A 27050-nucleotide genomic window follows, 5' to 3' on the forward strand; every position below is an offset into this window, starting at 1 on the left:
GTTAACAGTGAAAAAGAACGTACGTAAGTTTGTTTGTTGTAGTGCGGAACTGTCATAAGCGAATTAAACATGCCGCGTAGTAGGGGTACCTAGTACGCGGGAACATTTTTTAACTATATCTGAAAGTAGTGGCAAAAACATATTATTTGCAATTACTGTTACATGCAGTATAAATTGGCCCATTCAAGTAGACTTAAAGAACATGTATTAAAATTTAATAAATGTCCAATTGAGGTAAAAAAAACATTTCGTTCTGAAAAAAATGCAATAATCGCGCCAATATTACGCCAACACAAAATATTGTAAATACTTACCAATGGAGATCACGATGATCAAATTCCACACTATTTACTTAAATAATTTAACAAAACATTTTACTCAACATAAATGCCATGAATCAAATGCACGTCGGCTGCCTCACTCGTATCCATCTCGCTACACTGGACTTCGTCCCGCCGCCAGTCAAGCTGGCAACATCGCGCAACTCGCGATATGTATTACAAGCTGCTAGCGGCATCTAGCGGTGGTATTTAACCGTAACAAGCATAAAATGCGGATAATTAACCGTTAATAACGGAAAATGAATTTTTAATGACTGGTTAAAATCTTTAATAACGGACTTCGCATCTATAAACATAATTAAGTAATAAATGCTATTTCGAATATATCATTGTTTTTATATTTCCTTAAACAAAAATAACCTTAATAATATTTTTTTAACCTTAATATTATAAGTTAGTTAAAGCAACTCTAGTAATACCTGTTCTATAAATTTCAAGTGTCATTTTCCTTTACGTTATCAAAGAAACAGTTCTGCTGTACACCAATGTCAGACAGAGATAAGAACCTTAGCAGGAGGGTTATAGATCTTTCGTTTGAGTTTCATCATCACCATCACTCATCACTTCAGCCTATCGCAGTCCACTGCTGGACCTCTGACTGAGGCCTCCACAAGTTCGTGCCAAAAAATGGCGTGAACTTATGTGTGTTAGCCATAGTCACCACGCTGGGTAGGCGGGTTGGTGGCCGCAGAGCTAGCTGTCTTTATCGCACCGAAGTGTAGTCTCACTGCCCGTCTTTGGCCATGTGTATTTCAAAGCCAGCCGTTGGATGGTTAACCCGCCATCGGACGGCTTTATAAGTTCCAAGGTGGCAGTGGAACTGTGTTATCCCTTAGTCGCCTCTTACGACACCTATTTTTTCTTTACTGCCGTAACCACACAGCTTAAGTTTGAGGTTGAGTTTACTTTACTTTTTTAAAGCTTTCGAACCTTTATTATTTCTAGTTACCTAAAATAGAAAATGATATGTAAAATAGTTTAATAAAATAATATACAGATCTTTAAAAAAATATTATTACGAATACTAATATATTTATACAAATACATATATAATATGTGTATATTCACAACATGTCAGTGAGTTAAATAGGTGATTTACAAAATTTTAAAAATTGCCTAAAAATGCTTGATTAAAATTAATTAATATTTAAATACGCTATGGTAATAAAATAATGTTCTGTTGCAATGGCAACTTTTGTTAATGTCATGATTTTTAAATTAGAAAAATGGCCTTGTCCAACGTTGGCTACGTTCCACTTAACGCCCGCAAAGCTATCGACCACGACCACTGAAATTTTCACTAACGTAAAAACGCCTCAGGAGTTGTAGACGAATTTTATAAGTGGAATGCATATTTGAGCGCTGTGTGTTCGCAATATGGTGGCATGATAAAAACACGCAGCTGTGGGCAGATGCGGCTTGTCCTAAGGGAGCATCCATAAACCACGTGATCATATTTTAGCCCTCCTTAGACCCCTTCCTCCCCTCACGTAGCCTAACGTAGCTTTTCCTGTCAACCCCCCACCCTGCCCCGATGGAACGTGGTTTTTTTTCGCGAGATTTTCTGCTTTTTACTTTATATTATTAAGAGAAAAAAGTAAAAATGTGCATTTTGCCTTGCGTGCCGCCGCTCAACGTAGTATTCCAACTTATTCCCCCCCTCGACTAGGCTACGTGGTTTATGGACACTCCCTAAAGAGCGCTGATGCAGTGCACTCCAAATATATTTCTTTACATTAAATACAATACTATACTACATTTACTTATTTCTATTCTACTATGCCTATACAATAGTGTATTATTATATTACGTACATTTGGCATTAAGTTGTAAGAATGGAGCACCAGTGATTGCGTTCCAATGAAACGAAGTTTAGTACGGTTCCTAGCACTGTATTCAACGAGTGCGAAAGAGACAGGCCGACGCGTGAAGTAAAAGATTTCATATGAGAAATAAGCCTAATCGGACCACCGCTGAAGCGCGACGTTGCTATACCTACCGCAGGTTCGGCTGCTATAACTATGCGTTGTGGCCGTTCTTTTGTATACAAACCAACGTGTCGGGTTCGTCAGTTATTTAGCAGTATTTTTTAAGATAAGTAATAAAAATAATTTGTGCGCGACATTTTGTGTTAAAATGGAACAATACAGTGAATTTTTTATTAAAAAGTTTTATTGTAAGTTGTGTAAAAAAAGACTTAAAATCTGGCTTAAACTGAAATTGTACTTACCACTTACTCAAAAATGTAGTACGAAAACTAAATCTTTTACGCGTGTTTTCAAATCTGATTAATATTTCAAAACCCCTTGGTTGTGTGGATGTGAAAGCAATAAATGATTTTGTTTTCCGTGTCTGGTGTTTAGGGTTGGCCCCTGCATTGGTGGTGAATCTGCATGGACAGAATAGATTTTCTATATAAATAAATAAATAAATGGTAAGTTCTAGTTTTTCGTTTATTTTTTTGTGAACCCCCGTCAAGAAATGTCACGAGCCACCTCTGGCTGTGGGGGTTGTGAGTAAATACTTCGTATAGATTATCGTTCCTCGGAAAGTTTATGGAAGTTGTGATGATTTTCACAATTTGACATTGAAAGTTGATTTTGCAAATTCAAGCCACGTTTTAGTGAAAGCCCACTGGCCGATCAATATTTTGTGGCCGAAGTGGGCGCTGTGTGGTTGCGAACAGTGACGTTATCTATGATGTGGAGCAATCGCCCGCGACGGCCACGGGCCATTATTGGGTGGAACCACAGTCTTATTATACAGGTCAGAACACTAAGCCCAATTTCGATGATGACAGATTAGTTAGATAATGTTTAACTTTTTGTTCGCTTCAACGCCGCTGTACGTTGCTGTACGTCACTACTACCGCTTAGTGCCATCATGTGGTGCGGTGGCGACCTTCGTTGTAATTTATTATATTGAGTGACGTTCTTCGTTGTAATTGGTTATATTAAGTGACGTTTCATTGTATTGGTTATATTGACTGACTTTTCATTGTAATTGGTTATATTTTAAAACATAAATGCTTGACGTGTGATAGATAAAGAGACAGAATGCTATTCTATCTTCGTTGCACAGTACCACGGTCTTATGCACTAAGCGATCGTCATGCCACTCATGCCTCTCGCGGCTTTTAACAATTAAGCCAACGTATCCCCACCCTTGTAGTTTCCCGAACTGTGTAATAAGACCGTGGGTGGAGCGATAGAAAGGACGTTACGGTCGTTGCGGTCGCTGAATGGAACGCGATCAAAGCGTCAAGCAGCTGAGACTGACAAGACCATGGCAAGACAATAATACTGCGTCATTCAGTCGTTTGGCGCGATCGCTCGTTTCCGTTTTAAGTGAGAGGAGCGCGTTTTGTGAAATACTGCTAAAAATAACGCTCAGCAATAAATCATTTTTTACTTTATTAAATGTAAGTATTTTTTATGTTGATTTTTAATATTTAAGTAAGGTTACAAAATTTTAAAATTTTGCGTAAAAAAGATTTTATGCGATTTCTGTCAACTTTTTTTGCTATCCATACGTGAATTTTTAGATTTTTAAGCTGCATTTATGAAGCATGCTTAAGTTCCTTACAACACAACTTAACACTTCTGTTTTGCGTTAACAAAGTGTAGGTATATATTTCTTACGCTTTTGTTAATTTATTTGCAAATTATATAGAATTTGGCGTAGGTACGTATACAAAACGTATTTACATAATTATTACGTTGATCATAAGGAAAAGTTTGAACAATAAGTACCTACATGTAAGATTTATTTATTTTTTGACTGGCCCGTTAGCGCATTTTGTAGTGGGCCTGCTTTCTCTTCCGCGGGATGCGGGTGCGATTCCTGCTTGAGTCTGGGTTGTAATATTTGTATTATTATATGCTTTATTTCTACGTATTATTATAAAAAAATATAGCTATAACAGTCGGCTGTTTCCTGTAATACAAGCATTAATTTGCTTACCATAGGATTTATTATTTATTTATCACGTGTTATAGGAAGTCTTAAGTCTTAAAATAAAACGCTATGAAACTGTATGTTTGATCGTCCTAACTTAAGAAGCGCGTATGCGTTTAATACCTGTTTATTGAGGAAGGTTGTAAAATATCATGATGCGATTAATAGAAACCAAATATATATATAAAAAAAAAACGCTGAATTTAAACGCGCTTAATATCGAAAAAGCCTTCAAGTAAGCAACAAAACTTCTATAGGTATGTTTGTTCTTTTGTTTGTAGATCAAGAACCATGTGGAAGCAATTGCTTTTATTTTTAAGTATAATTTGTATATATGGTGAAACTAAGTATTACCATGAAAATGAAAGGCACCATCGGTACCATAGTGATGACGAAAATGAAATACCATGGCGGAAACATCATCACAAAGGTACAAGCCCGCCGGATCATACGAAACTAGTGGCTATGGCTAGATATGTCCTACACAACTGCGGTAAGAATATTTTATTATTATTAATTTTAATAGTATTAAAATATGATAAAACTGAAATTTTTCGATACTTGCTACCTATATTGATTCTTTATTTACCGTGGCAAACATTTTTACCCGAGAACATAGTTGAAATAGCAATAATGTACTTTAATGTAATACCTTTATTAAATAATTAATATAAATAATATATATATATATATATATATATATCTACAACACCAAAAAAATATTTGATTTTTAATTAAGCTGACGCTACACATTCGCCTAAATAATCGTGTTAATCGTCGGGATCTGCAAAAACTATCAAATGTAACTAATAAAATTGAAATATATAAAAACTTATTTGAATCATAAATCAAAACACTTTTTATAATTTTTCTTGCGTTTAATATCTTGTTTGTTTAATAATTAAATCTCCGAATCATTTATAATCACAATTAATTTAACTGAAAAGTACGAAAGTTTCGCTTTTTTAACCCTAAATATACTGTTAAATAAGATTAGCTACATACATGATCGTGTTGTAATAAATAATGATCGAAAGGAGTATCGGGTTAAAAAGTAGGCAATGTATTATTATGGATCTCCGGCTATTAACATGCTCAGTTTCATCGCGACCGTTTCGGTACTTTTTACATAACAAATTAACAAAAATTCTATTAAGACTTTTGCCTTTATAAAGCTAAGTAGGATTAGGTATATAATATAACATGTATTCCAGAATATCTCTATACTTTATGGAGACTTATCGTAAACGGTAAACAGATTATTCTAACGGCTATTGAATAAACACTCATAACATAATGAATATCGTCTATGTATTGATAGCGATAGTGAAAACCATAGCTCAATTCCTAAATACATGTAAAAACTTAGACTCATACATAACACCCTTCAGACTCAATGACATGCGATATAATTATGCTGGTCACGATTTTTTCCCTCTACCAGGTTTTATTTTTGTTGTTTAAAATACACTGTCACATTCTTGAGAATAAAACACAAAGAATAAAATACAATATTGCTATCAAAAAATGTGTATAATAGTGTCCATAATTAAAATAAACACTTCAAACGCATAGCTTTAAATTTCATGTAGGTAGGTACGTATAATAAAAATCATTGCAAGGTCAACGCTTCGTATTGAATATTTATTCAAAATAATAATTGTTGCGTGTTAACGTAAACTTAACTATTTTTGTCGAACCTGTAGGTCAAACCAATAATGATCAGAATGTTTTTTTTTTTTGTATCTTTGTATAAACGATTGCTGAACGTTGATATATGAAATCAAAAGTACGAAACCCAAGTCCTTTCATGTTTACGTTACTAGATTTGCGAATTGTCAAATGCGTGAAGTTTTAACGCTTGTCTGCGCAGAATCGCGCGGGTAGACTTGTATATGAAATGATTGAAGCTTTCTTTATGTTTTAATCGACAGTTTCAATTTTCTCGTCTCCAGAATCATTTATATTAAATAAAAATGTACAATGACAATATTATAATGGTGCTACAAAATCGAGAAAGTTGATTGAAGGAACAGCATTATTTAATGAATAAAGGCTTGTTTATTATAAGATGATTAGTTAAATAAGCCTTCTCTGTAATGATATATGTACCTATCTGTATGTATAATATAATAAACTTTAGGTAGATAAGTTAGGATGACTATAATTTTTCTGTCTTTTTCAACAGATTGGGCATCGATAGCAACTATTTCTACACTACCCGCTATACAAGGATTCCCGTTTTCAAACGTTAAATCTGTCGTAGATGGATCGATGGCTAAATCGACTGGGATACCATACTTTTATATGTCACCATTGGACTTTACGGCTAAAGATTTATCGGTACTGTATTCATACAGAATAAAATAAAAAATATCGTGAGATAGGTAAATTCTGAGACTTGAAATCATGTTTTATTTGTGTTAAAACATAAATAACTTTAAAGGAAAATCGCAGCAGAAATTCTATTATGTTGTGGTGTAAACAATATATTAAGTTAATGTTAATTCATCATTACATCATTACAGCCTATACAGTCCACTGCTGGACATTGACCTCCACGAGTTTACGCTAAAAATAACGTGAACTCATGTGTTTTGCCCATAGTCACCACGCTGGGCAGGCGGGTTGGTGACCGCAGGGCTGGCTTTGTCGCACCGAAGTGAAGTGTCACTGCCCGTCTTTGGCCTGTCTATTTCAAAGCCAGCAGCTGGATGGTTATCCCGCCACCGGTCGACTTTTTAAGTTCCAAGATGGTAGCGGAACTGTGTTATCCCTTAGTCGCCTCTTACGACACCCACGGGAAGGAGAGGGGGTGGCTAAATTCTTTAGTACCGTAGCCCACAGTAATGTTAATTATTTAAATATAAATTATACACATGGAAAAAAATTGTGGGTAAAAACAGATTTTTTAACGTGTAATTTTATGTTAATCTTAGAAAAACACCCGTTCGACTATATTGGTATCGCTGGAACAAACTAGATACTGTGAGAGCCAAAAGTATGATCCGGAAGATCCTAGATGCACAAGGCTCATGCTTTCCGGAAAGATGAAGAAGGTAAATATTACTATTGTTAGTTAAAACTAATTCAAATAAACAACAGGTACGCGACATTATGTAAGTTTAATTTTACGTCGATATATTGCATACCAAACAATGCCAGGAGGTTTATTGCATACATTGCATTGGCACATTAGCTTACAAATATTTGCAGAGCACTTATTAACTCATTCCTATATCATAAACTCATAAAAAAGATAAGCATTTACAAACATGTAATAAAATAAAACATTAAAAATTATCTCAATCAAAAGGAAATATTTATATGTTATAGTAATAAAATAGGACTACAGGTTTTTATACAGAGGTCAAAAAGAATATTTGCATATAATGAACATGATAATGAACGACCAATCAATTAAAATAATTTCGCTAACGTTATCAATTGTTTGCATATTAAGATTAGCGTTACCTTAACTGACTCACGTCTCTGTAATCAACTTTGTTTAAAAAATAACACTAGATAAATTTAATGTCCGATAGTACGATAATTGTATACAATTAATAATTAAATAGCTTAAATATGCTTAAAAAAATGTATGATAAATGTTATGAAATTTTACGTTTTTAAATCACAAGAATAATATTACCTATATAAAAAAGGTGATAATCAATATGTAGAAAGTGTAATATAATTCGGTATAATTAATTTGTGAGAATTCTCTATTTAATGATGATTTATGACAAAATATGAATCATAATAATATCTCATAAATCAATTCTACTGTATTTTTATGTGTGTTACAATGAGGTCGCGATTTGGAATATTATTTTTTTTGTCAATTGAAAGAAATCGTGGTAATTTTGCCCCAACTCTTTCGTGTACCTCCCGGGTCCATGGCCAGAATTGACGATTGTTTTCCTAGTATCAAAAATAATGATGACATTTATCACCTAAAACAAAATCATAACTTACGAAAAAGTTTGTGAGCTTTCTACTTAAGACGATTATCGTGATATTTAAAAATATAAGAGAATTCTCTTTCACGCAAGAGACGTCGCGCGTTAATTCTCAGCGTCATAGCTCAGCGTTACTGTTTCCTACGATTACATTCCCCTAGTTTTTCATACCATGGACCTTATATCATTTCTTAAAGAATAAACTCAAAAAAGGTGAGATAAAGTATTAGAGTTCAATTTTACTTATCCCAAATACGTAATCGTATAATAGAGTTGTATACGCTTATTTTCTGTGTAAAGTAGGTATAATAAACTATTGATATTTCACAGATCAAAGAAGGTACTAGTGAGTACACATTCGCTAAAGCCGCTTTGTTCGAGAGACATCCGGCGATGGCTAACTTCCCAGCGGGTAAGTATTTATAGTCATAGATTATACACTACTGGCCTGTTTCATCGGTTGTTGATAAAGTTTTCTTACACATAAGTTAGTGATAGGATAATAATGATAAAGACGCTTATTCACTAAGCGTACGAAGTAATCAATTTCTTAAAGTTTGATTTACAGAGATTTTAGATAAAAATGCCGCTGAAAAGTCCACACCTCATCACACATCACATCAGTTCGCACCTAAACAAATATGTCATTAGCACCTAAGATTCACGATTCCTAATGTAAATACATAATTATAATAATAAATAAAATATCCCATTGATTAATGAATTTTGACGGAATTCGATGGTGAAAACGAAAAATACATTATAAACTTTTATCTGTCGGATACCGTCATACGTTAGATAGTTTTAACGATAACCCGGTAAATAGGTCCTATTTATCCTATTATAATATGTCTTACTATTAATAGTCATAACATCATAAATCTGGAACAATCTTTTTTTTTATGGACTGCACTTAGTTTATTGCCAATGACGAGCAGGAATTAAGAAAAAACGGACACAAGGAATCTATGACAGGATTCAGAACAGGATAAGAAGAAACAAAATAATATATTTTATGGTGAAAAGGAAAATAAATAAAAAATAAAATTAAAACATATATGGGATATAATATTAAATATCTATATTATTAAGAAATATATAATCCAATACAATTTTATATATATCATATTTATTTCGTTTAAAATATTAGTAGAAATATGAGAAATATACACACATTTATAACATTGCATTGTGGGAAAGATGTAAAGCTCGACTGGAAGAGAATTGTAGCATATAAAAATTCTTTTTGGGAGGACCCTACCATCAAAATAAATTACTACTGATTGTGTGGGTTTCCACATAGTAACGCCTTCAACAAAAGTTTTGTAATTAAACGTCTTACCTTTACAACTTTACCACATCCAATAGGTGTAGAAATATTTTTTATAATTTCTTCTGGGGACCACTCTATTGGCACACCCCTAACGATACCGATTCTAATAACGTTAAAAGATGGTATAAGTGTGATAACTATTTTCAAGAAGCAGGCTATTATTTAAAAATGTGTTCGCATCTTTAAAATTATTAAATGCTACAGAAATTCTGTTTCGTCCTATCTTTTTCAAACTGTCATTAATATTATATATCTTATTTTTCATGAGGAAGTCTCCAAATGTGATGGGGTGCAAAATCACTCCATCGTTATCACCTTTTGTAATTTTTTGAACATGAACTAAATATGGAGACACGTCATTATCATTGTAAATATTTCTGCCTATGGGATTTTTAGAGACAGTGTTATCAGGTTGGAGCTGTGATTGTTGTACCGAAACGGGGAAATCTTTATTATTTTCATTTTTATTAGTCTCATCTGATTTCTCAGACTCCGAACAATGTCAACAAACTTTTTGGTTTCCCGCGTTTTTTTTAACTTTTTTATTACAATGTTTGTAAATTTTATGAAGACGAGATCTCTTAAGTGGCTTTTTAGTTATAGAGTGGTCAGTTTCCATACTCGATTCATCGTAATCTATAGTAGTGAAATGGCTAGGTTGCGGAATACATTGTGAATTAAATCATTCCCGCCACCCGGGTTCGGAGGTTCGTTCATTGTATAAAGTAAATATTTACATACACTTACCAAAAATAGAAGAAAAACAAACTAAACTAAAACTAAATAACAAAACATATACACTTTACGCCTGTTCTGAATTATATTTAAAGTAATTTTAATAGTAGCAAGAAAAACCACAACCGCGCGCGTTCATGTTTCCCGCTCATCCCCTGGAACAATCTTGATGTTTTGAAAGCGTTGATAGTGTTGATCCATTCGAATTTTAAAATCGTATAGGTACTTATTTATTTGTTTATTTTTTAATTATGGATAGTATGTAATTTATATTATTTTTAATTTCTGTTTTGTTTAATGTTTACCATTTTGTGTCGATTTTTACGAAGGTGCATTTGGTTATACGTCTGATTATTATTTTTATTGTGTTACTAGCTGACTCGGCAAACGTTGTCTTGCCGCTCAACGCTTTAAAAATAGTGGTTGGTGGTAGAAGGGTGAAAATTTAGGATCGTATGTATTTTTTAATGCCAAATCATAATAAAATTAAAAATATAGAATTTATCTAAAATTTAAAAAAAAATTAGGGGTGGACTACCCTTAACATTTAGGGGGATGAAAAATAGATGTTGTTCGATTCTTAGACCTACCCAATATGCACACGAAATTTCATGAGAATCGTCAAGCCGTTTAGGAGAAGTTTTACTACAAACACCGCGACACGAAAATTTTATATAAGTACTAGCTGTTCCCGCGGCTTCGCCCGCGTAGAAATCAGTGTGTCACAAAGTTTTCCCGGCAAACTTCCAGTGAAACTATTATCGAAATCGGCTTAGCCGTACCGTAAACCTTTCTCTCCAAGCCCTCTCTCCATTGGTGAAATCGCATGAAAATCCGTTCAGTAGATTTTGAAGGAATCTTTCACATATACTTTTGGGGACTTTGTTTTATAATACACTAACTGTCGCCTGCGACTACGTCCGCGTGGTTATGAAGATATGCATTACTATTAAGATGTTTAACGCAAATTATTTTTTTATTTCAGTCACTTGAAATGCTTATCAAACTGAGTAACTTTTTAAAAGGCACAATTTAGTATAATTTAATAGTTATTTTTATAAAACCTACATATACACCACATTTTTAGTTTTATTTTCAGGCTGTATATGTTTCATACAAACTATCAACCCTAATTAAACCCTCTTAGCGGTGGAATATCGCAAAATCCATTCTTAGCGGACGTCAACTAACTATAATCTACTTCCCTGCCTCATCTTTGTCCATCCTGGATGGATGGACCATCCAGCGGTTATTAAGTTCTCGTGATGAGTGAGTCAGTGACCTTTCTCTTTTATATATATAGATTACGATGCATTATTTGGACACCTTCTCGCTATCTATAGAGCATACATTTTAAATTTCTTTTACTCCTAAAACATACGACTTTCATATAAACTTCCAACCCCCCGTTTTACCCCCTTAGTGGTCGATTTTCGTGAAATCCGTTCTTGGCGGATCTCTACGCCCTATAAGGAGTCTTCCTGCCAAATTTCAAGTTTGTAGGTGTTATAGTTTCGGAGATTTCGTGATCAGTGAGTCAACGTACCATCCCCCGTTTTAACCCCAAAAAGGGGTTGATTTCTAAAGATACATTATTTGGACACTTTCTCACCATCTATAGAGCATACATTTTAAATTTCAAATCTCTTACTTCAAAACATAGGACTTTCATACAAACTTCCAACCCCCGTTTTACCCCCTTAGGGGTCGAGTTTCGTAAAATCCGTTCTTAGCAGATGTCTACGTCCTATAAGGAGTCTACCTGCCAAATTTCAAGTTTGTAGGTGTTATAGTTTCGGAGATTTCATGATCAGTGAGTCAACCTACCATCCCCGTTTTAACCACAAAAAGGGGTTGATTTCTAAAGATACATTATTTGGATACTTTCTCACCATCTATAGAGCACACATTTTAAATTTCAGGTCTCTTACTTCAAAAACATAGGACTTTCATACAAACTTCCAACCCCCGTTTTACCCCCTTAGGGGTCGAGTTTCGTAAAATCCGTTCTTAGCGGATGTCTGCGTCCTATAAGAAGCCTACCTGCCAAATTTCAAGTTTGTAGGTGTTATAGTTTCGGAGATTTCGTGATGAGTGAGTGACCTTTCGCTTTTATATATATTATAGATTATAGATTATAGATTTTTTGACGTGAAAAGTTAACCAAGTGTTAAGTTGAACCAACCCCTATTTTTAAATAGCGTTTAGCGGCAAGACCACGTTTGCAGAGTCAGCTAGTATAATATAATATTTAACAGCTCAAAAACAAAATAAGCTAAAATATTTTTTTTCTTGTCCGTGCCGAATTTTTAGTTTTTCGCAAATAAATCTTTTAAAATTGTATAAGATTGACTGAAATTTAGGTACGTAAATTAGGACTTAAATTTATGACCGTTCAATGTTTTGCGAAGTAAAATAATATTTCGGCCTTTAAGTTATATATTTTTCTTATGTAAGCAATTTCATAACCCCTAATTTAAGTAATGTCCGATAATCCGATAAAGTATAAAGAGTACAAAGGTTAAGGTTATTTTTTTTTTATTACAGATCACGACTGGTTTGTCGCAAAAATGAAGATAGCGCAAATCGCAATGGTCGATTGGTTTGGAGGCGCTAAATACGTGGCAGTGAAAGACTATTTGGCTTATAATTACACTGGCAACGAAATGTTGAAATATCACAACAAATTAATACACAAAGATGATAATTTTCTATAACAAATAATAAAAAAGAGTAATAATATATTTTATGAAATAAATAGGATTAGGATTTATACTTATTAATAAAAAATGAAATTTTTATTTCCATTATTTTATTTTGCCTTAAAATTATAAACCTTTTATAACGAATGTCGGTAGTTTTGAATTACATTTGCTGTGACGTCAATATATCCTTCCACGTCCTTTCTAAGGATTCCTTGATAATGAAGGACACACTGGAGTTTATTTAAAAGTATGTAAAATTGTAATTATTGAAATAATAACAGTTGTGTATCAAATTTTACTATTATACTAATATTTCAATAAAAAATTGTCTCCATGTTACATCAAAATCAATTAACAATAAAAAATACTCATTGAATCAAATGAATTTGTAACCTTTTTATTGAAGTACCCTAATTTCTGTTTGTCATGTTAAACTAATATCAATTACTATGGACAAACAATTTATGCATTACTGTTAACTAATTTGCATAATTAGGAATCTTTTTAAACGTTTTAAGATGTGCTACATTTTGGAACTTTCTTTACATATGTGCAAGTTTAAACTATCACAACTCAAGAAAATACTGTGTTAGTTAAAGATCCTATTTAAGTAAATTTAAAACAATAAATAACAAGCAGTAAATTGAATAAAATAAATGGATTACATTTACATGTTACTATGGATAAACAATATTAATAACTAATAGCACTAATTTCCATAAAACAGATACAAATTAAAATACAAAAACAATTGCATACTTTGTTAGAGTATAAATTACCTGTTTCCTTTAACGTCTATTTTATATATGCTTCAATAAACACCATTTCCGACTATAAAATTAGTTTCTCATTACCGTTGTGCAACTTTGGGCAGTATATCATTACAGCCTATACAGTCCACTGCTGGACATAGACCTCCACAAGTTTACGCCAAAAATAACGTGAACTCATGTGTTTTGCCCATAGTCACCACGCTGGGCAGGCGGGTTGGTGACCGCAGTACTGGCTTTGTCGCACCGAAGACGCTGCTGCCCGTCTTCGGCCTGTGTATTTCAAAGCCAGCAGTTGGATGGTTATCCCGCCATCGGTCGGCTTCTTAAGTTCCAAGGTGGTTGTGGAACCTTGTTATCCCTTAGTCGCCTCTTACGACACCCACGGGAAGAGAGGGGGTGGCTAAATTCTTTAGTGCCGTAGCCACACAGCACAACAAATAATATATTGCAATAAATATACAATTGGGCAGTATAACAAATAATATAATTAAATAATATTTAATAAAGTAAACAGATTTAAGATTATAAATTAAAGCTTATACATAAATATACTATAAATATTATTGGTTTTATAGCAGTTGAACTTTTCCATTACAATGTACACAAGAGGCGACTGGCGGTGAAACATTACTGCTGTTGTTGTAAGCATGGTGAACAAGGGCATTTACTGGTTCTTCATTTACTTTCTTAATTTCAAATGGCATTGCCATTACCTGAAAAAAATAATAAATAAATAACTGCTCACACTCAACGGCCTCAACTAGGATTTACTCCTCTGTTGGGGTCCAGAAACCCAAATATGCCATGTGCGGGGATCGAACGCGACTGCCAACGCAACAGCTATCACACAGCATCTGAATTTTTTCCTTCCTTTTGCATTAGTAGCCAAAACAATGCGAGAGTTAAAAAACTGTTCCTGTTGTGCAATTTTTGACTTTTATAGTATACTACTGCGTCGCGCGGTTTCACCCGCGTAATTTCGGATCCCGATGGAATGTCGGGATAAAAAAATAGCTTGTGTTATTCTAAATCTCCAGTCCAGTCGTTTTTGCGTGAAAGAGTAACAAACAAATCTATCCTCACAGACTTTCGTATTTATAATATTATAGGATTTTTTTTTATTGTATATAAAGGAGTAAATAAATAATGTATTAGTTTTTATTTACTATATCGTCTCTGTGAATTACAAAGTACAACTTACTTGTTCAGCATACTTCTCGGCTTCTGTTGTTGCTGGCAGTGAATCTAAATGATTGATATTTGGCTTGTCTATTGAGCTGCTAATGTTTTCTGACAGCTTTAAATTTGTCGATGCTAAATCAATTACATTTGCTGAATGTGGTAAAGTCGTCGTAAAATTAAGATTGCCTATGGGTCTATTTTTACTCCCCATGTATTCAGAAATAGCAACATTTTCAAGCCAATTTTCATGAAGGCTGTATAAGTTTTTATATGTGCATATCAACATATCTCTCATCCTGCATCTCTCATCTAATAATTGTTTGATTGCTTGTTGCAAGTTGATTGTTTTTTCATTAAGCATTTTCTTGCACTGAGCCAATTCTTCAATCATGAGGCTAAGAAAGAAAATTTTAAATAAATAAAAAAACTTAATCAATTTATTGTGTTATGACAAGTAGTCTTGTGTTCTTGTGGTGAATAAAGTGACCAGAGCTCCTGGAGAGGATCAGGTTTAGGCTTGGCAATGTGTTGTTGCTGACGACTATAGACAATTAAAAAAATAAAAAAACTAAACTAAATTTACCTGCTAGCAAGAAATTTACTTCTCCATACTTCACACTGACCAGCAAGCCATTCTGTTTGTTCCTAAGTGCATTACAAATTTTTTATTATTCAAATATAATAAATAATACAACAATAATAACAGAAATCTAGAATAATATATATTGTTTGTAGACATTGTTTATTAGATTTCAATGTCTTTTTACACTTTATTCATTAATTTATACTAATAATAATGACATAATTTCTGCTAGAAATGTGTGATATGCTTGAAATCATAAAATTGATTCTATAATCCACATCAATTTATAGCGTAAATCAAAGTCATTTAGTAACCCATATATAACCACAGATACAACAAATTTCATCAAAATCACTTTTTCTTAGTAAAAAACCCACAAAAATTACAAACACAAAGATAGCTACAATTTATAATCTTCAATCTGTTTACCATTTAAAAAGTTCATGATAAGTACCTGATGTGTTGACAAATGTTGTGCAGAGTTTAGTAAAGCGTTGGCCAAGTGCTTTTTGTCTTCGTTAAGAGAATGCACTTGAAATTCTAGATCTTCACCCATTGAAGCAACCAGCATTGTTTTCAATTCTTTGTTTACCTATAAATGTATTGCCAATATTATTAAAATGAGTCACATCTCATATGTGCTTAATTTTGTCCTGGTGAAAGTCATTCATTCAATCGTTTGATAGAATCATAATGATAATGGTCACACATTATAATTTTATGGTAGCCACAAATTTGACAATTAATGATTAAAAAGTTCATACCTGAGCCTGTTGTTTCAATTGTTCCTTTAAGCTTTCATTCTCTTTTGTTAATTCATCAAGCTTCTTTTGCATTTCTTTATCTACTGTTAGTTTACTTGAATCACCTTCAAACTTTTCGCTACAAGAAATTAGTTTGTTTCTAGGTTTAAATTCATTTATATTAGTGTTCATTTGTGACATTTGGTTAATAAGTTTGTTTATATCCATGTGATTTTTTGATTTCTTAGTTCCTTTCAACAAAAGTTTAGGTGTTATTGGTTTAACAGCGCCTGGATATGGTTCATAAGGAACAAATTTCGGATTCTTTGAGTATATATGAGAATTCTTCTTTTCAGGCGTAATTATTTTCGTGGGATATAATTGCACTAAGCGACCAGTAACTATAGATTTTTTACTATTAGAAGAAACAATCGCTTTGGTTTCCGGTCTAGTTGTTTTGTTTTCGTTCACGTTTTCATTTGATTCCATACCATCACCTGCTGTTCTTATTTTGTTCATTATTTCTGAGGGAAAAAATGTAAATTAATTAGACTCTAAGCGTCATTAAGGAAGTCATAAGTTTATAAAAAACTTACTAGAATTAAAAGAAATAAATGTATCCATGTTTAGTATAACGATAGGAGTTTAAGTTTAAAATTAAATAAACAAAACACCTCAAATATTAAAAATTGATATTAATGACCTTAACGTCTACGACATTAATGTCTACGTTTTATATTATTTGAGAAACAACCAAAGGAAACAACTGTCAAAGGACACAAAATCAGCTGAGTGGTCTGTGTTGCAAGGATTATAACGTAGATTTGAGAAAAATAATTAGAAGGGAATCATTGATCAAAATTTTCACTTTTAATGATTAGTTCTTATTATTGTAGGTAGCTTTACAAATTGAGAATTTTCAGTCATTAAGTTATTGTCGTGATGTTTTAAATTGCAATAAAATTTATTGTTCGTTAGCCATCGAATAGTATTAGGCCTCGAACGTGCGTCAAACAGCGGTAATCGTCGAATAGTTATTCCTTTGAAATTAACAAAAATCGATACAAATTACTAGTTTATTTAAACAAATTGGTTGTCTGGACGCAGCGTTGGCGCAGCGATTACAGCCATGGATTGTACCTGTTGCGTTGGCGGTTGCGGGCTCGATCCTCGCACATGACAAACATTGTTATTGTTTTAAACGCATTATCGCATTTATATATATATACTTCCCGCAGCGCCGGAGCCAAGCGTTACTCTAACTTTAAAGGTGGTAGGTTAATTTTAACCTCAAAACTTCAACCACGATATCTCTGTAACAGCGGGGTTTACACGAATATAGTTGTCCGGGGGGGTGAAAAACCCACACTGCTTCCCACAACCCCCCCCCCCCCTTTCCCCCAACCCCATAAATTTCTCGCCGGGATTGGATATGATTACCCGTCCCTGTAACGCAATGTAACGTTTTACAAGACCCCCACCCCCCAAATTGCGTTATGTAATATTTGAACGCCCCCTTACGGACGATAGTTTATAGTTTAACGTGACAAGGTCATAACAAACCATCTTCTCGTACGTATAGGCTAATCGAGTGATAGTACACATGGTATAAAGATAGATATATAGTGATAGTACTTAGATACATATACTATCACTGAGCGTAACGCAATGAGTCATCTTTATTCGTGTATGCCGCCGCCGGCGTTCATCGATTTATTAGACATTGTCACGTCAAAAAAAGCGATACTGCGACGCGACTGGGGTTTACTCCTTAATAACTTAATTAACGTGATATTTAAAATAATGGTAATTCATTTCAAGTAATTCAGGTTCATGTCTTTCAGTGCATTTTTTTTTTAATTTGAAAAATTTAAACAAAGTAACTCTTAAAACAATTCTAAAAATCTAGTAAGTCTTTCAGTCGGTCAGTAATACCATAGCGGTACATGCGTAAACAAGGTCAAGGACGTTTAAATTATAATTCGCCGGAGTTTGAAGATGTTCTTGAGTACTTCGAGCGCGATCCCTGGCGGAGGACAAGGATGGCAGCAAGAGAATTCGATGTTAGCCAAAACTTCGTATGGAAGATATTACGTACACAAGGATTACCCGTATCATTTTCGTAAGGCTCACGTAATAAACAACGCACCGGAAAGAATCGCCTTTTGCCAGTGGTTGTTAAATAATACAAACGACAACATACTCTGGACGGACGAGTCACTGTTTACTCGAGTGGGACTATACAATATGCACAATGAGCATTACTGGGCTCTAATTAACCCCCACTTGATACGAGAAAACCATCACCAGGTTTGTTTCAGTGTGAACGTGTAGGCCGGTATTATTAACGACCAACTAATAGGGCCTATTTTTATTGAAGGTCATCTAACCGGCAATTCGTACTTAGAGATGTTAAGGAGAGTAATATCTGAGTTAGTAGACGATGTACCTGGACAATGAGTTTAGTGATAGGTGGATAGGTCGAGGAGGGCCTGTGTCTTGGCCACCTGGAAGTCCTGACTTAACGCCCCTGGATTTTTTCTTGTGATCGGAAATAAAAAGTTATACACGTCAGTCAATATGAAAGCTGTGATGATTTACGCATTGCGATAGTGGACGCTTTTGATAAAGTGAAAAGTGATCAAGACATATTAAGAAAATTAAAAGACAATTGTACTAAACGCGTACGTTTGTGTATTGAACGCAGCGGACTCCATTTTGAGCAGTTGCTTCGATACAGAGAAGTGTAAATAGTGTAAATAAACTGTTAATAGGTATGTAAGTTAATTATTCTGTAGAAAACTCCGATTTTTTAAATACGCCTGAAGTTTATACCTACAGTCCGTTTATAAATTGATTTGTTGTGAAAAGAACAATCGTGGTTAATAATCGAAAAGAAGTTTAAATAAAATAGGTATTTCTGATGGTCCTAAGCCCGTGTAAAGTATGGAGGACAAACGAGTCTATCTACGTAAGTACTCGCTAGCTCGCGCCTATAGGTATACTTTTATCAACCGAAACGCGCACGGACGTGTTTCATTCATATAAAATAATGAATGAATGATTAGTGCCTTACTACTTTCCAAGTCGATCGAATAAAAATGAATATTAAAATTGAAACTTTTTTTTAGTCAACATTACAATTGATTTATCCATTTTTATATGTACTATAGATGATTCCAAAGTAAAATATTTCGTTTCCAAAACGGTTATAAAATCACCGTGTATATGTATACAGGGTGACTGGTGAATTACTATCAATATTTGAGGACGTGTTATTTGAGGATCATATATGACGAAAAAAAATTACATATAAAATAAATATTCATAAACTTCTAAGTAAAGTTAACCAACAGTTATCTCGCTAATTACGCGTCGTCTGGACGCCCTAGCTGCGCAGTCGTCACTAAGCAGGTGCGTAGGTATAGGTACATTTAGTTATCGCGCGGTCGTTTACCTACGTCCAAACACCGCCAAGTGATAACAGGGTAGCAGGCTACTTTTGATAAACCAGTATGATCCAATCCCCCTTCATACTTTAATTTTAGCTTAGGACAGTCAAAAATACCAAAATAAGACTAGGCCGACCCCTTTCCCTTGATAATTTGATAAATATTAATTTATTACGTAAGATCTAAACGAAAAAATGAATACACGTTTGGTTTGTTTCAATGTTTATTTTTATTTGTACTTTAGGTAGGTACTAATAATTTTTATTTTTTGGTAGTAATAAACTTTGGTTTTAATTATGATCTTTACCGACATAAGATTTTCAGTCCAGAGGCTTAACAAAAAAAAAAAAAAACTACATATTCTACTACAATATTAAAATTTATCAACGAAATAACGAATGTTGTTTACGAAAGCAAGTGACAACTAGTCGGCACTCACGCGGTTGCCCGCGATTTTTCAAGGTATTTTCACTTTGCGCATTTTTGTAATTTTACCTAAGAACTATCGAGACTAAAGACATGATCGACCCCCTCTCCCCCTAAATCGTCTTACGTAATAAATGAACCATACTTATTGTCTTTTACACGATATAACACGAACGGGTCACTTTTAAGTACTCTGCATTTGTGTATTGATAAGCCATACCTAATTACTTATGACAGGTTACATTCACACGAGACATATTAGGTATACGCGTAAGATCGATCACTAAGCGCGCGCGCGGGAAGATGGACATACTCCGACGTACAAACCTTATGGCGGCGCTCGCCCAACTGACCTAGTGACCTACTAATCGAATTTAGGGGGGAATTAACATTGGCGGGGGTTGCGGCGTGCGGTGGCAAGCGGCACAGTACAAGACCAAGGCCGCACGCGCCGCTATTATGGCTGAAAATTAATGTGTCTACATTTCATTTATTTAAATTGAAATGTGTGGGAATTTTGTCAAAAATTAAGTACCTATTTTTTTTACATAATTCGAATGAGAATCATGTACCGAGTATCCTCTGTAAATATTGATAGTAATTCACCAGTCACCCTGTATATATCAATTTAATATAGTATGACATGACTTGATATCATACTGTGAGACGGATGTCAATAGAAAAAATTGAATTAGAAAAACACACTACGACTGTATGTCTTATTTTCTGTTCATTGTTTAATTGATAGTAGTTATTAATTACCAGATGTTTTTATAAAGTAAATTAAAATTGTCCTAAATACTTTTATTTCATTCACAAACTTTTTTATTCTGATTTGCTGCACTAATCTAAAATAAATAACCAAGTAAGTGTACTTACTGTATTTTTTTGTTTAAAAATATTTTTTTTTTATAGCATTCTTTTAGTAGCAGTGAATACGAAGTAGAGTAAATACTTTTATTTCATTCACAAACTTTTTTATTCTGATTTGCTGCACTAATCTAAAATAAATAACCAAGTAAGTGTACTTACTGAATTTTTTTAATTGTTTAAAAATAATTTTTTTTATAGCATTCTTTTAGTAGCAGTGAATACGAAGTAGAGTAAATACTTTTATTTCATTCACAAACTTTTTTATTCTGATTTGCTGCACTAATCTAAAATAAATAACCAAGTAAGTGTGCTTACTGTATTTTTTTAATTATTTAAAAATAATTTTTTTATAGCATTCTTTTAGTAGCAGTGACAATTTGTAGTTTATATCATATTTATAAAATTTGATTTTGTAAGTAGGTATGTGTAATTTGTGAATTGTTACATTCATTACAAAGTAAGTAAATATTTGTATTCAATTGTGACGAGAAGTGTGGGTGACAATGTAGTAAATAAATGATTCAATAAACCTTTTTTTTCTATACCTTATACCTACATCACTATAGAAAACAGTTTCTTGACATAATGACAATTAGGAACTGGAATAATAATAATTGATAGGCTCCCACAATTAGTCCAGGGCCCTGGACAAATTCATGGTTCACCCCTGCCCTAAAAAGCTGTTTTACCTCCTGCTGAGAAAGACAAGCTATGTCATATGTACAGAATAAAATTCATCACCAACCAGTTAAATGTATTCAATAAGAAAAAGTTTAAAACTAAAAGAAAAAAAAATATGAAGAATTATATTATTTTATTAAATAAATAAAAAAATTAGCAACATAATGTTGACAACCACAGTTTAAGCATTTAGAGTAGACTCCAGTTCACCATTTGCTTGAAGTTCTTTAATGATATCTAATCCCCCTACCAATTCTCCCTTGACGTATAATTGGGGATAAGTGGGCCAGTCAGAATACGTCTTCAGGCCTTGGCGGACTTCTTCATCCGTTAGAATATCAAAGGTGTCATACTGGACTCTAAAAATCATAATTTAAACAATTTATTTCTATTATTTTACAACCAATTACAATTGATTTTTAAGTCAAATTGATGCAAATTTATGAGGTTGTATCAAAACACATAAACAAAGATAGAAATGATTACAATTATAATATATTAATAATTATTACACACATACAGCATGAGATTAGTCTTACTTACAGATTTAATTCCAAAATAAAAGTCCATTCCCATACATAAAATAGGAACAGTGAAGTTTTAAGTTTATTTTTGGGACAATAAATGTATATATTATTATATTATATTATTGATTGCATTAGGAAATAGATCCATATTTCAAATGGGTAGAGCATTAAGATGATATATTATATACCAAAAAAAGTGCTGTAACTTTTTTACATTTATACTAGTTACTTTTATAAAAGTTGCGTTCACTCATTCTTATTAATAAAAGTCAAAAGATATGAATATCACTATTCTACGTACCCAGTACCATTAAGGATCTGTATCAGAGTTTTACTAAAACCACATCTTGGAGCATCTCTTGTCCCTTTCATGAACACCATGACATTATGTTTATTTATTAGAGCTTTTAATCTATCCTCCAGGGATAGTTTAGGTGTGATATTATTTGTATCTGAAAAGCCGCTGTGACTTTTAACTTTTGAAGTTATTTGAGCTGCATCAGCTCCATCGATTCTGTCTATTTGATTCCCATTTTTAAATAATATTACTGTAGGCACAGAATCAACCTAAGAAGAAAATATCTAGTAAGTAATTTTGCATAAAATCTTTTTTGTCCATAATGTATAATGACCAGCCGAACAATAACTTGTTCAAATAAATGCAGTTTTATGAAACAAATATCATTCAATGGCATTAACACGGATTTTTTAAGCAATTATTTCGACTTTATTAAATGGGCTAATTTTAAAGATTTACAACAGTATAAAACCTTTGAGCTTTACCTTATATTTCAATGAGATTTCAGAGAGGTTTTCGGCGTCACATACACCAAATTTACTGCCACTTGATTGTACTTCTGGTAGTTTTAATAGTTCTTTAAGGATATCCGTAACTTGACCACATTGATCCGCCCAATCAGCAGAGAAGTGAACAACAGTTAATGATGGTGACCTAAAAAATTAGCTACTTATAATAAACGGGTAAACTAAAATTTAAAAAAAGCAAATTATTTCTATATTTAACTTTGTTTAGGAACATCATAATTCTCAAATATCACTATCACTTCAGCCTGTAATATCCCACTGCAGGGCCCCTGCCCATAGGCCCGTTTCACCATTGAGGGAAAGGATCAGAGCTTAATCCACCACGCTGCTCCAATGCGGGTTGGCGGATATATTCCTTACTATGAGTAATGATCGCTATCAGGTGAACATGATAACAACCGGGACCGACGGCTTAACGTGCTCTCCGAGGCACGGTGGGGAGACCCACTAGGACTGCCCAAACACCCAGACCACAGCAAACACCTGTATGGCCAATACAAATGTTTGTCATGTGCGGGGATCGAACCCGCAACCGCCAGCGCAACAGGTACAATCCATGGCTGTGACCGCTGCGCCAATGCGGCGTCAGCGGGCGCCTGTCCCAAATATTGTAGTATTTTATTTGTTAGCCATTAACAATGAAATTAAAATGAGAAAAATATCAAACTTTTTTTCACTAGCTTTCATATTTTTATTATACCATTGATTAAAATGATATAAATTTATAAAGTTATGATTATAGTAACTTTTAATTACCTTACGAAATTTATAAAGTTATCTACTGTATCAATGTTGGTGACCGACATTTCTAGGTTATATTGTATAACGTACGAATAATAAATATCAAAATAACGTTACGCTTTTCCTAGTAATTATCTAAAGGACCCTTTAATCACTTGAATCTACGCATAAAGTTTGTTTTTACTAATTTATATAAAATACGAATTAACAATGTACAAGAGAAAAGTTTAACTCGAGCTCCAGAAAATGTATTCAACTTGTCAGTTTTGTCACTGTCATGGGTCACTGTCTTCCTTGACAAAGAGTGCTATAATATATTGTACCAGAAATTTTTGTCCGTCTGATCGACAAAGAGCCAGAAATAATCGTACTTTCGGAAAAATTTTCGTACACCAAAAAAAAAACTTAAAAATCATTTTTTAAGTATAAAAATTACATGGAACAACTTTTTTCAAATGTCAGTCAGCTGAAAAAAAAGGCCATCCACCCAAAAAAATCAGAATAACTGTCTTCAAATTTCAGTCGCCCCCCCCAAAAAAGGTCGTCATTGCTTCAAATTATCATTTCATCAAATTTCAGGTAACCAAAAAAAAGGTTGTTGCTTCAAATGCATCAATTGTGGAGAAATCGTTGCATTTCAGTATTTCGGTAGAACAGACGAATTATGGTACAAATCGCGTACGATCCTAGGGTACGGATCATACGTAGGCTTCAATTATCGTACATGTACGATAATTATCGTACGTTTACGGTTTAGGATCACCTTAAATAAATAGAAAAAATATATAATCTTTACTCGTGCGAATTAATTACTAAATTTTAAACATCTGTAGAATATTTTGAATTTGACATTTATATTTGTCGACCAGTTGACTGGCGATGGAATAGGTTATAAAATAACTATGAAGTTTTTATAATTTTTTAAATTAAAATAAACATAGTTACTTTTATATATCTTCGAATATATACTTATTTTATCAAGATGGCTACTGTTTCATCGGCTCCGGCTCCTGGGATGCATCAAATTGATCTATCTAAACTAAATATTCACCAGTTGGCCAAGTTGAAACAGCAATTAGATCAAGTAAGGATACAAGTTTAAGCTAACTTTAAAGTTACTCTATATCATAATATTTAATAATAATTACTGTAAATTGTAATTTTAGGAACTGAATGTATTTCAAGATTCTTTACAAACGCTTAAAATGGCTCAGGGCAAGTTTGTAGAATCAGGTGAGAGCGTTGAGAAAATTACACCGGCAACAAAAGGAAAGACCGTTTTAGTACCCCTCACTGGATCAATGTACGTTCCCGGCACCATAGCAGACACGGACAATGTGATTATTGACATTGGAACTGGATACTATGCACAAAAAGTAAGATCATTGACTAAAGAAGATCTAAAAATAATTATTATGTATAATTATCTTAAAATTCCAATATAAAATAATTATATTAAAATCTACATAAATAAAACTAGAAACTAACTCATGAAAATTAAAAATTTGCGATACAAAATTTGCCAGGTCAACTAGACGTATAAATGTCAAACTTATTTATAAAATTCTCTTCAGTCTGTAATATCCACTGCTGAGCATAGGCCTCTTTCCCCATATAAGAGAAGGATCAGAGCTTAATCCACTATGCTGCTCTAATGTGGGTTGGTGGATATATTCCCCACTATGAGTAATGATCGCTATTACAATCCGGACCGACGGCTTAACATACTTTGTATTATTTTTTTGTGTAATACCACACAAGGAAATTATAAACATTTTTAATATCATATTAAAAATACCGACTGTTCCAGTGGAGATCGAAGCACACACTGACACGGTGAGCCTGAGGTGCGGGTCTCTAATAGTTTTATTACCAGTAATGTAATTATGTATTTATATTTATTTTTAGGATATTGAAGGAGCTAAAGATTATTTCAAAAGAAAAGTGGATTTTGTTACTGAACAAATGGAAAAAATTCAAGTGTTGGGTATAGAAAAATCAAAAGTGCGAGAAGCAATTGTTATGATGATGGATATGAAAGTTCAGGCACAGGCACAGGCTCAAAAGTCTTCTACATCATAACACTAGCATATAAAGCTATATTACTTGCTTTACCTCATAATCCTTAATTATTTTTATACTCAATAAGTGCATGTGTGGAATTTATTATCCCTCGGTCATCACTATTATTTCTTTTAATGTTTGTAACATGCTTGGAAGAAATGGAGCTTATGGCAAAATTATTACAGTATTTTTTACTGATTAAAGTTTTTTCTGTAATATTTAATCTGATTAAACTGATTAATTATTAGTGAAAGTTTTATTTTTTATATACATACTAGCTGCACCTCACAGTTTCACCTGCTTTAATTCTGATTTTGTGAGAATTTTGAGATGATATTTCTGTTTGCTGGCAAACGAAAAAAACCGCCTTCAATTAAATTGACAAGTAATACAACGTAGGTAGACGAAAAAATAGGCAAGTAAACACGCATTAGCAAAGATTACTCCAAAAGTTGTAATCAGATCTCGTTGAAATAAATTAAAAATCTTTAAAATCGGTAAGGGTAACGGGGGTCGGGTAAAAAGTTATGCGGATTTTTGAAAGTTTACCTCGATTTCTCTGGGATCCCATCATCAGATCCTGGTTTCCTTACAATGGTATCAAACCAGGGATGTCTCCTTTCCAACAAAAAAAGAATTATCAAAATCGATGAAGTTATCCCCATATACCGACATCGACACATCGACCGTATATATATATATGCGGTTGAATTGAGTAACCTCTTCCTTTTTTGAAGTCGGTTAAAAAGTAGCCTATGTGTTACTAGTTATTCATGGTTGTTTTAATTTAATATTCCATTTGAATATAGAGATCTTAGCCCAGCAAGGAAATATTTATAATCTTAGCTACTTATATTTTCTGAAGCTTTGTTTATAATGTAATGGAGATTCAACTATTATTCTAGAATCAATAATGTACTAATTATTAATAATCTATTAGCAAACTTTCACCATTTTTGTTTTTTATAATTTTAAGACAAAACAATTTTAGGCTGTGGTACAACTTAGATTAGATAGGGATAGCTGGTGTAACAAGGCGCAACTCAGGCTACTTTTTTTTTAGAAATCTGTTTAATTTATAACTGCGAACTGAAAAATATTTTTTTTTGTTAGACGCGGACGACGGACGTCGCGGTTACAGCTAGTT

At 33.3% G+C, this 27050-nt stretch overlaps 4 protein-coding genes across 4 annotated transcripts; 2 read left to right on the forward strand and 2 right to left on the reverse strand.

Moving 5' to 3' along the window:
- The first annotated feature begins 3645 nt into the window (after positions 1 to 3645).
- Positions 3646 to 13418, forward strand: LOC123658080 (protein CREG1). The gene is made up of 6 exons (XM_045593554.1): positions 3646 to 3762; positions 4580 to 4791; positions 6487 to 6641; positions 7238 to 7357; positions 8591 to 8672; positions 12876 to 13418. Exons 2-6 carry the CDS (start codon positions 4590 to 4592, stop codon positions 13043 to 13045), a joined length of 729 nt encoding a protein of 242 aa, XP_045449510.1. The 5' UTR covers positions 3646 to 3762; positions 4580 to 4589; the 3' UTR covers positions 13046 to 13418.
- A 927-nt stretch (positions 13419 to 14345) lies between these two features.
- LOC123658082 (golgin-45) lies at positions 14346 to 17106 on the reverse strand. The gene is made up of 6 exons (XM_045593555.1): positions 16911 to 17106; positions 16336 to 16838; positions 16026 to 16163; positions 15572 to 15633; positions 15008 to 15383; positions 14346 to 14519 (listed from the first exon to the last, which is right to left on the reverse strand). Exons 1-6 carry the CDS (start codon positions 16936 to 16938, stop codon positions 14376 to 14378), a joined length of 1251 nt encoding a protein of 416 aa, XP_045449511.1. The 5' UTR covers positions 16939 to 17106; the 3' UTR covers positions 14346 to 14375.
- A 4756-nt stretch (positions 17107 to 21862) lies between these two features.
- On the reverse strand, positions 21863 to 24125 carry LOC123657582 (glutaredoxin-3). The gene is made up of 4 exons (XM_045593104.1): positions 23855 to 24125; positions 23057 to 23225; positions 22575 to 22840; positions 21863 to 22105 (listed from the first exon to the last, which is right to left on the reverse strand). The coding sequence occupies exons 1-4, from the start codon at positions 23902 to 23904 to the stop codon at positions 21928 to 21930; spliced, it is 663 nt and encodes a 220-aa protein (XP_045449060.1). The 5' UTR covers positions 23905 to 24125; the 3' UTR covers positions 21863 to 21927.
- A 556-nt stretch (positions 24126 to 24681) lies between these two features.
- On the forward strand, positions 24682 to 26150 carry LOC123657554 (prefoldin subunit 5). The gene is made up of 3 exons (XM_045593079.1): positions 24682 to 24923; positions 25006 to 25215; positions 25748 to 26150. The coding sequence occupies exons 1-3, from the start codon at positions 24822 to 24824 to the stop codon at positions 25919 to 25921; spliced, it is 486 nt and encodes a 161-aa protein (XP_045449035.1). The 5' UTR covers positions 24682 to 24821; the 3' UTR covers positions 25922 to 26150.
- The last annotated feature ends 900 nt before the right edge of the window (positions 26151 to 27050 follow it).

This window comes from Melitaea cinxia, chromosome 11 (genome assembly GCF_905220565.1).
Source record: "Melitaea cinxia chromosome 11, ilMelCinx1.1, whole genome shotgun sequence".
NCBI lineage: Eukaryota > Metazoa > Arthropoda > Insecta > Lepidoptera > Nymphalidae > Melitaea > Melitaea cinxia.

Bases quoted from the DNA above. Each gene is read 5' to 3' on its own strand.
- LOC123658080 (XM_045593554.1), top strand. From the start codon at position 4,590: ATGTGGAAGCAATTGCTTTTATTTTTAAGTATAATTTGTATATATGGT. The intron at 6,642-7,237 runs GTACTGTATTCA...TGTTAATCTTAG, and splicing joins TTACGGCTAAAGATTTATCG to AAAAACACCCGTTCGACTAT. The intron at 8,673-12,875 runs GTAAGTATTTAT...TTTTTATTACAG, and splicing joins GATGGCTAACTTCCCAGCGG to ATCACGACTGGTTTGTCGCA.
- LOC123658082 (XM_045593555.1), bottom strand. From the start codon at position 16,938: ATGGATACATTTATTTCTTTTAATTCTA. The intron at 16,164-16,335 runs GTATGAACTTTT...ATACATTTATAG, and splicing joins AATTGAAACAACAGGCTCAG to GTAAACAAAGAATTGAAAAC. The intron at 14,520-15,007 runs GTAAGTTGTACT...TATTTTTTTCAG, and splicing joins CCGAGAAGTATGCTGAACAA to GTAATGGCAATGCCATTTGA.
- LOC123657554 (XM_045593079.1), top strand. From the start codon at position 24,822: ATGGCTACTGTTTCATCGGCTCCGGCTCCTGGGATGCATCAAATTGAT. The intron at 24,924-25,005 runs GTAAGGATACAA...TTGTAATTTTAG, and splicing joins TGAAACAGCAATTAGATCAA to GAACTGAATGTATTTCAAGA. The intron at 25,216-25,747 runs GTAAGATCATTG...ATTTATTTTTAG, and splicing joins CTGGATACTATGCACAAAAA to GATATTGAAGGAGCTAAAGA.
- LOC123657582 (XM_045593104.1), bottom strand. From the start codon at position 23,904: ATGTCGGTCACCAACATTGATACAGTAGATAACTTTATAAATTTCGTA. The intron at 22,841-23,056 runs GTAAAGCTCAAA...TTTTCTTCTTAG, and splicing joins AAATCTCATTGAAATATAAG to GTTGATTCTGTGCCTACAGT. The intron at 22,106-22,574 runs GTACGTAGAATA...TATGATTTTTAG, and splicing joins CAGATCCTTAATGGTACTGG to AGTCCAGTATGACACCTTTG.